The sequence below is a fragment of the Fukomys damarensis genome, unplaced genomic scaffold (assembly GCF_012274545.1).
Source record: "Fukomys damarensis isolate Sample0158 unplaced genomic scaffold, DMR_v1.0_HiC HiC_scaffold_33, whole genome shotgun sequence".
NCBI lineage: Eukaryota > Metazoa > Chordata > Mammalia > Rodentia > Bathyergidae > Fukomys > Fukomys damarensis.
Genome location: NW_022900945.1, coordinates 52,316,068 through 52,325,354, shown reverse-complemented (window position 1 = coordinate 52,325,354; position 9,287 = coordinate 52,316,068). Strand labels below are relative to the sequence as shown.

General features: G+C 47.9%; 1 protein-coding gene across 3 annotated transcripts in view; it reads right to left on the bottom strand.

Annotated features, from left to right (window-relative positions):
* Positions 1-84: 84 nt before the first annotated feature.
* Positions 85-9,287, bottom strand: part of Anxa9 (annexin A9) — a 15,631-nt gene continuing 6,428 nt past the window's right edge. For 2 of the 3 annotated variants that reach the window (XM_033758102.1, XM_033758103.1), the window contains 2 exons: positions 1,190-1,315; positions 85-979 (listed from right to left, as the gene is read on the bottom strand). In XM_033758102.1, the coding sequence (XP_033613993.1) occupies positions 917-979; positions 1,190-1,315 (189 nt within the window). In that variant the 3' untranslated portion in view covers positions 85-916. The remainder of the gene's footprint in view (positions 980-1,189; positions 1,316-9,287) is intronic. The other variant, XM_010616452.2, reaches the window with a different exon arrangement.

Below are 9,287 nucleotides of genomic sequence, written 5' to 3'. Positions count from 1 at the left end.
GCCAAGACTGGCCTCAAGTTCGAGGTGATCCTCCTGCCTCAGCCTCCTGAGTGCTGGTATTACAGTCATTCACCACCATGCCTGGCTTCTTTTTGTTTGTATTTTTGATAGGTGTTCTATGGGAAATTTGATAGGTGTTCTATGGGAAATCCTGTTTCAGAGAGAGATGGTTTGCCACGTCCTTCAGTGGACAGAGGAATTGGGCAAATTACTGAAATTTCCTAGGTTGAGGAGGGTAGTTTGATGCTCTACTATCTTCCCAGTTCACACAGAAGGTCTTTTGCTACCTCTGACCATTTCTGACCTTGTTCTTCAGTATTTTGCCTGGAGGAGACAGGGTATGAGGAGGGGCGTCTCCTAGGGGTGGACCATGTTGGAAACTAGCACTGGGCAGAAACAGGATTCCTGGGCCGGGGATTTAGCTCAGTGGTTCCGCCACCTGCCTCATAAGCGCAAGGTCCCGCGTTCGATCCCCGGTACCAAAAAAAGAAAGAGGATTCCTGCTGGGCAGCCCAGTGCCCATGGGAGGTGCTCTGAGTTGAAGGCCTCTTCCTGATACGTGTCCTGTTCCACCCAAACTTCAGATCAGGGACCACAGACAACAGGAGTGAGGTTTGCCGAAAGAATTGAAGTACCACTGGGGTTCTGGCCAGGGTCCCAGAGGATGAGGACAGAAACCATCAAAGATGTCCCATGACCGCACACCCAAGATGGAGCGACAGGACGCAGGTGCTCACAGCATTCTGAGATGAGGGAATTAAGGGATTTTAAAGAAATGCAGAGTCCCGGGATCAGCTGGGAGCTGGTGCAGCAGACAAGGTTCTGCTCAGAGGCTGGGCTGGCCTCCTGCAGGCTCAGCCAAGTGGACTCGCAGCTCCTCAGCTGCCCCATGAGGTGGGCGGCAGGCAGATTGATCTCAAAGGTCTTCGGCTCTGCACAGGGCCAGCAGGGCCTGGCCGCAGTCTCCTTTCACGGCACCCTGAAGACAGAGCTGGCATCAGTGAGGCCGTGGCCCCAGGGCCCAGCCTCTGGCCTCTGACCAACTCCTCCCTGGTGCCGCTCCACAGCTGGGGCTGGGAGTCTGACACTCAGGATCTCGTGGCCACCGAAATGCTCAGGGTGGGCAGGGACCGTGCAGGGAGGCGAGGAGTGAACTGCTCTCCAGGCCAAAGGATGGGCCCAGTCTCACCTGGAGAGCAGAGTAGAGGGACTTCCCGAATTTCTTCCTGAACTCAGCTCGGATGCTCAGAAGGTCAATCTCACTGCGAGACACGAGGATGCGCATCAAGTCTTGGTAATTGGGCTCGGTTCCCTGCTAGAGGAAGGAGGACATGGAGAGAACAGTTAGGAAGATTTGCACAGGAGTCACGGGGAGGTTTACTGGAGGAAGCGGAGGTGAGGTGGGGCCAAGGGAAGAGAGAAGGGAGTATATATATATTATTTGTGGATTATTTCAGGTCAAGCGCTACTGCTGTCCATCCATCCTCATTAGAAGATGGTGTCGCAGGAAAGATCAGTCTCTGAAGGGGAGTTTGAATATTTTTCTGTCTTCCTTCATCCTGCCACTGTATAACAGCCTCTTTCCCCCACAGCTGAGTGATGAGAGGCCGAGGCAGGAAGATCACAAGTTCAAGCCTAGTCCGGGCATCTAGTGACTTAGCAAGACCCTGCAGTAGAGCACATGCTTGAGCCCTGGCCTGGGTTCAGTCCCCACCCCCAGAAAAGAAAATGGTACTAAAACAGAATGCTCTAAGATGGGTACAGGTGGTATTTGCCTGTAATCCGGGCTATTTGGTTTACTTTTTTTTTGAGCCAAGATTTCACTTTGCAGTTCAGGCTGGCCCTGAATTCACTGTGTAGCCCCGACTGGCCTCATGGTCCTCCTGCCTCAGACTCCCAAGTGCTGGGATTACAGGCATGTGCCACGATGCCCAGCAATCCTAGCTATTTGTGAGGCTGAGGCAGGAGGACCACAAGTTTGAGGCCAACCTGGACAATTTAGTGAGTCTGTCTAAAAATGAAAAATAAAAAGGGCTGGGGTATAGTTCAGCCCTGGATCAATCCCCAGTACCACAAAATAAAATTAAAAGGTACAGGATTATTGGAAAATTTTTTTTCTTTCTTTGCTCTTTTTTGTGGGGGTGGGTGCTGGAATTGAACCTAGGGACTCGCACATACTAGGCAAGTGCTCTACCACTCAGCTACCTTCCCAGTCAATTTTTCCTTTTAAAAATATTCGGGAAAGGCTGGGGATGTGGCACAATGCCTGCCTAACAAGCACAAGGTCCTGAGTTTGATCTCCAGTACCAGGGAAAAAGAATTCAGGAAAATGAGGCTATATTATTTTGTGACTCTTACTTCTAGGATAAATCCAGCATTTACATCCAAAAATACAGCCCTAAGATCATTTACTGCTGACAGTTTGCTTTTGTGAGTGGGTTGTATGCGTGTGTGTGTGTGTGTGTGGTGCAGGGGACTGAACATTACCTATGCTAGCTATACCCCTAGCCCACAAGGTTTTGTTTTTATTTATTTTTAGAGTAATGGGTATTTACCCAGGGGTACTCTACCATGGAGCAACACCCTCCAACCCTTATTTTTAATTTTGCTTTTTAAAAAAATATTTATTTTTTGAGACAGGGTCTCACCATGTAGCGCAGGCTGGCTTTGAACTCACTACGTAGCCCAGGGTAGCCTTAAACCCACAGTGATCCGTCTGCCTCAAGCTCTCCTGTGCTGGCATTCCAGGCACGCACCACCACACCCTGCCTTCAAATTTGTTTTTATGACAGCTTAGATGGTTAACTATCCCTCTTCAAATGCATCTTGGAGTTGACTCATTACAAGAATCCAGGCTTTCTTGATCAAGAAGAATCTAGAGACACTGGAAAATAATAATTTAGGGAAGAAAAAAAGTAGACTTCCAGGAATTGGGAAGGAACTGATGGGAAAATTAAAAGCTTCAGACTAGTTTGAGGGACACACCACAGTGCAGAGAAGGAAGCAAAGCAGCCTCTTACAGGCTCTCAGCTCATCAGGAAAGGAGCCCCGCTCCACAGAGGCGAGGTGAAAGCTAGGGGCTCTGGGGAGACATCATGGTGGTGGGCTGGGCCGGCCGCGCAGGCGCCAAGGAGAGCCTGTGGTTGTGATCTGCAGGACAGTGCCGGGTTTTACTCTGCTGCCTCCATACAGCGGGCAACAGCCAGGCAGGGATCCCGGCACAGGCACCCACCAAGTCGCCGGAGTGCGTGGCTGGGCACCATTCCCAGAAAGGGTTGATTGTTGGAATGTGAGGCTCAGAACGGCTGAGAGGGGTGGCTTCACTTCAGGTCCACTGTGTTACCCTCCCACAGAGACTGGGCGGAAGGCAGCCATGGGAGACAGGCAGAGAGGGAGCAGACCGGAAAGACATTCCCCAAAGGGTTTGAGCCCAGGCCTAGCTTGAGTTGTGTGGGGTCTGAAAGGGCCAGCACTGAATGCTTGAGCCCTTGCCCTGCTGCCTGCATCTAGCGTGGATCTAGGGTCTGACTGCCTTCCTATCTACTGGTGCAAGCAGGGACACCTCTTGGCTTGACATCGTCACAGCCTGGGATAAACAGGCAAAACCACAGGCTCTAAGGCTGAGCAGAGAAAACTGTGACTTGCTGGGCTCCAAAACTGGGGGCCCAGAAGAAAACCACTCATTCAAAAGCACAGAGAACTTTTTTCTCTCTTTTTGCTCTCTAAAAACTTTTATTTCCTTTTCTCTTTCTCTTCACTACTTTATTCGGGCCTGGGGAATTTTCCTTTCTCCTTCCTTGTTTTCCTTTTAATTTTTTCTTATTTTTATTTTCCATATTCTTTCTTTCTCTTCTTTCATCCCTTTTTTTTTCTATTTATCTTCTATTTTTATATATTTATCTTCTAATTCTCATTTGTTTTCTTCTGTTATCTATACCTAGTTCTATAAATATCCATCTGCTCTTTTTTGTTTGTTTGTTTCTTTGTTTTTGATACTGGGGATCAAACTCAGGCCCTTGCACTTGTAAGGCAGGTGGAGGAACCACTGAGCCAAATCCCTGGCACTCAAATTTTTCTTGATTATCCAATTTCCAACCCCTTATCTCTTTAACAGTATAAATACTATACTTTATTAGCCTTCAGATAGTCAACTGTCATGTTATTACTGTTGAATTCCTTTCTATCATTAGTGGAGATACAGTTTTGCACTGTACATATTTGCTATATTTCAATATTTGGCTTGTTTTGGGCCAGGTGTGGTGGTGCCTGCCTATAATCCCAGCACTCCAGGAGGCTGAAGCAGGTAGATCGCTGTGAGTTTAAGGCCACCCTGGGCTACAAAGTAGTGAGTTCAAGGCCAGCCTGCACTGCATAGTGAGACCTTGTCTCCAAAAAAACCCCAACAAAGAACTGGATCGTCTTAGAGTTTGTACTATAACTGTGGATTTTTTGTGCTGGAATTGTGGGTTTCTTTCTATAGTTAAGGGCGGTGCATTATGTTGCTATTCAGTTTGTACTGGATGATAGTATTGCTGCTGATTTGTTCAGTATTCTCCGGGTCACGAGGAAACGTTTCTCTTAATGACTCTTCACTGCACTAACACCTGGATTACCTTTGTGAGGTTAACGACACCACAGTCTATTCCTAGACAACGGGTGTCAGGCCATTGCAATGCGTCCCCTCCCAGATGTTTTTTGTTTTGTTTTTGGGAACCAGGGATCGAACTCGGGCCCTTTTGCTTGTGAGGCCGGCGGCAGAACCACTGAGCTAAATCTCCGGCCCTTTCCCTTCCCAGGTGAACAGAAGTGATCAGACACAGGGGAAGGACTCTGGTTACCTGTGCCCAGAGTGCATCACTGACAAGCAGACTAAAAGAGATCTGGATACTAGTGGGTGTGCCTATAAACCTAAGCACAACACAAACTGAACAAAAACAATAGAAACACACTGTAAGAGGACAAGGTGCCAGACTGCCTCTCAAACCTCTCGCAGCTCTCAAAATCCCCAACTCCCTCAAAGATGGTCCTGGGGCAGCTGGGCATGGTGGCGCACGCCTGTAATCCCAGCACTCGAGAGGCTGAGGCAGGAGGGTCTTTGTGAGTTCAAGACCAGCCTGGGCTACATAGTGAGTTCCAGGTCAGTCTCAACTACATAGTGAGACCCTGTCTCAAAAAAATGGAAAACAAAACAAAACAAAACAAAAAACCTTAAAAAAACTCATAGCAGGTATAACTAAACAGATAATGGAAGCATTAAACAAAAGCATCCTGGAGTTTACAGAAAATACTAATAAAAAGCCAGCTGAGCTGGGCATGGTGGTACAAGCCTGTAATCCCAGCACTCATGAAGGCTAAAGCAGGAGTATCTCTACAAGTTTGAGTCCAGCTTAGGCTACACAGTGAGCTCAAAGCCAGCCTGACTATATAGCATGACCCTGTTTTTTTAGAAAGAAGGAAAGAAGGAAAGGTTAAGCTACTCGTGGTGGCACAGGCCTCAGCTATTTGAGAGGCTAAGTCAAGAGTTTCAGAAGTTCCAGGCCAACCCGATGCCTTAGTGAGGAGCCCTGTCACAAAGGGGGCGTTGGGGTGTTCAGAGGGGGGTGCTGGCCCAACCCGCACCACGGCCACACAGGACGGGTCACGCCTCTCCCTGCACAGAACTGCAGAGCACAGGAGGGACCCTAAGGGGGACCCCGCCTCACCCCAAGGCTGAGAAGGGTCACTGTCACATAGAGCTGGGGTGCAGGGCAGAGCCGCGCTCCTGCTGTGACACCCTGTGGGAAAGGGGAAGTCTCCCTCCCCAAAGGGCTCTGCTGAGCCTTACACAACCCCAGACCACAGCAGGAAGGTCCTGGGAGGGGCTACTTACAGGCCGGAGAAATGGGGGTTATAAAGACTTGGACTGGAGAGTGGTTCTGAAAAATAACTCCAGGTTGGGGGCATAAAAAGCACTCCACTCAGCCAGGCATGGTGGCGCACGCCTATAATCCCAGCACTCAGGAAGCTGAGGCAGGAGGATCGCTGTGAGTTCGAGACCAGCCTGGGCTACATACTGAGCTCCAGGTCAGTTTCAACTACATAGTGAGACCCTGTCTCAAAAAAAACAAAAAACAAAGAAGCACCTTCCCCCAATTCTTCCACCAAGCTTTTCTTTCTCCTTTCTCTTACCTTTTTTTTTTGAGACATGGTCTCACTATGTAGCCTAGGCTGGCCTTGAACTCACAGCCATCCTCCTGCCTCAGCCTCCAGAGTGCTGGGATTACAGGCATGCGCCACCACACCTGACTGCCCCAAATTATGACAGGTTGTGAGGAGACAGTATTGCTGAGCGTGGAAGAACAAAAAGAAAAGAAAAATCAGATGAAAGTCGAACTTTTGCATCCTCCTGCGATGAGACCCAGTTGCAGACTAGCAATCCTGTCCCCCAGAGGAGGAGGAGCCAGTCCGGGAGTCATCTCCCTGCCGGGCCTTCCTCAGGTCGGCACAAGTCCACCACTGAGCCGCAGGATCAAGAAAGGTACTGCAAGGTCCTGAGTTAGCTCCCTAGTACCAAAAAACCAAAAAAAAAAAAAAAAAAAAAAAAAAAACAACCAAAAAATAAAACCCGAAAAACAAAAATGGGGCCGGGGATTTAGCTCAGTGGTTTTGCTGCCTGCCTCGCAAGTGCAAGGAACTGAGTTCAATCCCCAGTACCACAAAAAGAAAAAAAAAAAAAGAGAGAAAGGTGGGAAACCAGGATCTCAAAACTACTGCAGAAATCCCTTCTCTGGAAGCAAGATATATCCTGTATGGGTGCAAATTTCCTATGATGAATGTTATCATTATGTCTATCTAAAACGAACTGGTAAATATTTTGCTAAAAGAAAAAAAAATCCCTTCTCAGCCAGAGAAGATCCACAGAGATGAGAACGCAGTTTCCTCAGGAAAAAGTGAAATAGATGATAATGAAAGTTCAAAGGAAACTTCAGGAAGAAATTTTCTCTGCACATATGGGTTTTCCCAATTTGGGAACAGGAGGAAAAGAGCTGCCTTTACTACTCTGAACTTTAAAAAGCCCCATGAGGCTCATTTTTAATGAGACGGAGTCCTGTGACAAATATATTGAGAAAGAAACACAACTCATCCAATGGACGGGCCAGCGGAAGAGATACAGCCTGCACCATGGGTCCAAGGGCTTGGCCAAGCACTCTGCTTGCTTTATTAAAAACAAAACCAAACAAACAGGATCTCACTATGTAGCCCTGGCTGGCCTCAAACTCACAGCAATCCTCCTGCCTCAGCCTCCTAATTGTTGGGATTACAGGCGTGCACCTCCACACCTGGCGATAAAATCCACATCAGGTTTTCAGCTGCACAGACAACAAGCATAAGGACTCCTGACCAAGACTCCAGCCCAAAAGTTTCCACATCTGGGGATACACAAGACCCGGTGGGGGACCCCTGAGAGGACTCCTGCTGCCGCCATCCCTGCCCCCAGCTGACAACCGCTCCACGCGGCCCCCTCTTCAATGAGAAACCGGGTGTCTGATCTCAGAAAGCTCGTGGCCTCCCGAGCCGAAAGCCTGGGGGCCATCGGAAGGAAACACCCTCCGAGGGAACGCGTGAAGCAGTTCGCATCCGGGACAAAAGGCCCTGCCTCACCTCCAGACCAGGGGAGGACGAAGGGAGAAACAGGAGCAGGAACAGGAGAAGAAAGCCAAAGTTTTCAGAGCTTGAAGTGGCTTCGTTATGGTTACATGGGAACAACTGTTTGTAACTGTTTCTTTATTCTGGACCAGTTTTCCTTTTGCGCATATCTCGACACTGCTCTCCTCCTCCTGCCCTCTTTTAATCGAGATCTTTTCTGCAGGTAGCTTCTGTTCATTATCTACGACGACGCAGTGTCCTACGTCCATGTGCCACAGCTCTGAAGGGTAGGCTCACTTTAAAGCTCCAAAATTCTCTGGAATGGTTTTCACCTAAGCCTCCGCACAGCTCAGTTTTCTGATGAGACCAGTTCTGGATTCCTCACCTAGATCTGTCACGTCTAAGTCCTTCTGCCGGGGCCAGGGGCAGTAAGCTATACTGTAAGCTTCACAGAATTTGAACAATGAAATTCAGGGTAAAGCCAGGTGTGGTGGCGCACGCCTGTAATCCCAGCACTCGGGAGGCTGAGGCAGGAGGATCGCTGTGAGTTTGAGACCAGCCTGGGCTACATAGTGAGTTCCAGGTCAGTCTCAACGACATAGTGAGACCCTGACTCAAAGAACCAAAAAAAAAAAAAGGGAGACAGTGATACTTGCACACCCAAGCTCATAGCAGCACAATTCACAATAGGTAAATCTTGTAGATATAGAAATTCTTTGTTTTGTTTTTTTTTTTTTTGTACTGGGGATTGAACTCAGGACCTTGGGCTTATGAGGCAGGTGGTGGCACCACTGAGCTAAATCACAGCCTACAATAGCTAAATCTTGGAAGCCAACTATCTGCCTGTCCACCCATGAACAGATAAAGGAAATGTGGGGTTGATACACGATGGGGTACTGCTCTGCCGTAAAGGATTCACTGGAGTCCTCTGTAGAAAATGAATGCACCTGGAGACCACAATGTTAAGTGAAATAAATTAGAAACCACCTCAGATATCACGTGGTTTCTCTTAGGTAGAAACCCACATATACAGAAAGAGCAAAACGAAAGTTTTGTAGAGGGCTTCTTGGTTTAGTAATCAAAACACTGTGGTTTTTCTGCATTTTGTGCTGTCATATTTGACAGCTTTTTAAAAGTGGAGGGCCAGGGATTTTGCTCAGTGGTGCCGCTGCCTGCCTCACAAGCTCAAGATCTCGAGTTCGATCCCCGGTACCAAAAAACAAACAAACAGACAAAAAAAGTGGATAAGCTTTAGACTTTACTAACTCTCTCTCTCTGTTCGTGATAATATCACATTGTGTTTTTGTCAAGTAAATAAACTTCTGGATGTGAAAAAAATTACTGTCAGAATGGAAACATTAGATAACAGAGCAAGTGCTTATATAGACTGTCTTTTCTTTTTTTTTCCTGCAGTGCACAGTATTGAACACAGGACTTGAATACGGTTGCTAAGTGCTCTCCCAATGAGTCACATCCCCAGCCTTCTGTAGGTTTCTATTTTGGGGCAGGGTCTTATTAAATGGCCATGGCTGGATTTGAATCTTCCTGCCTCAGCCTCCTTCATACCTAGGATTACAGCTCTACAGGCTGGGGTTTTTTTTTTTTTTTTTTTTTAGACTGGGGTTCACTATATAGTCCAGGCTGGCCTTGAACTCGTAGCA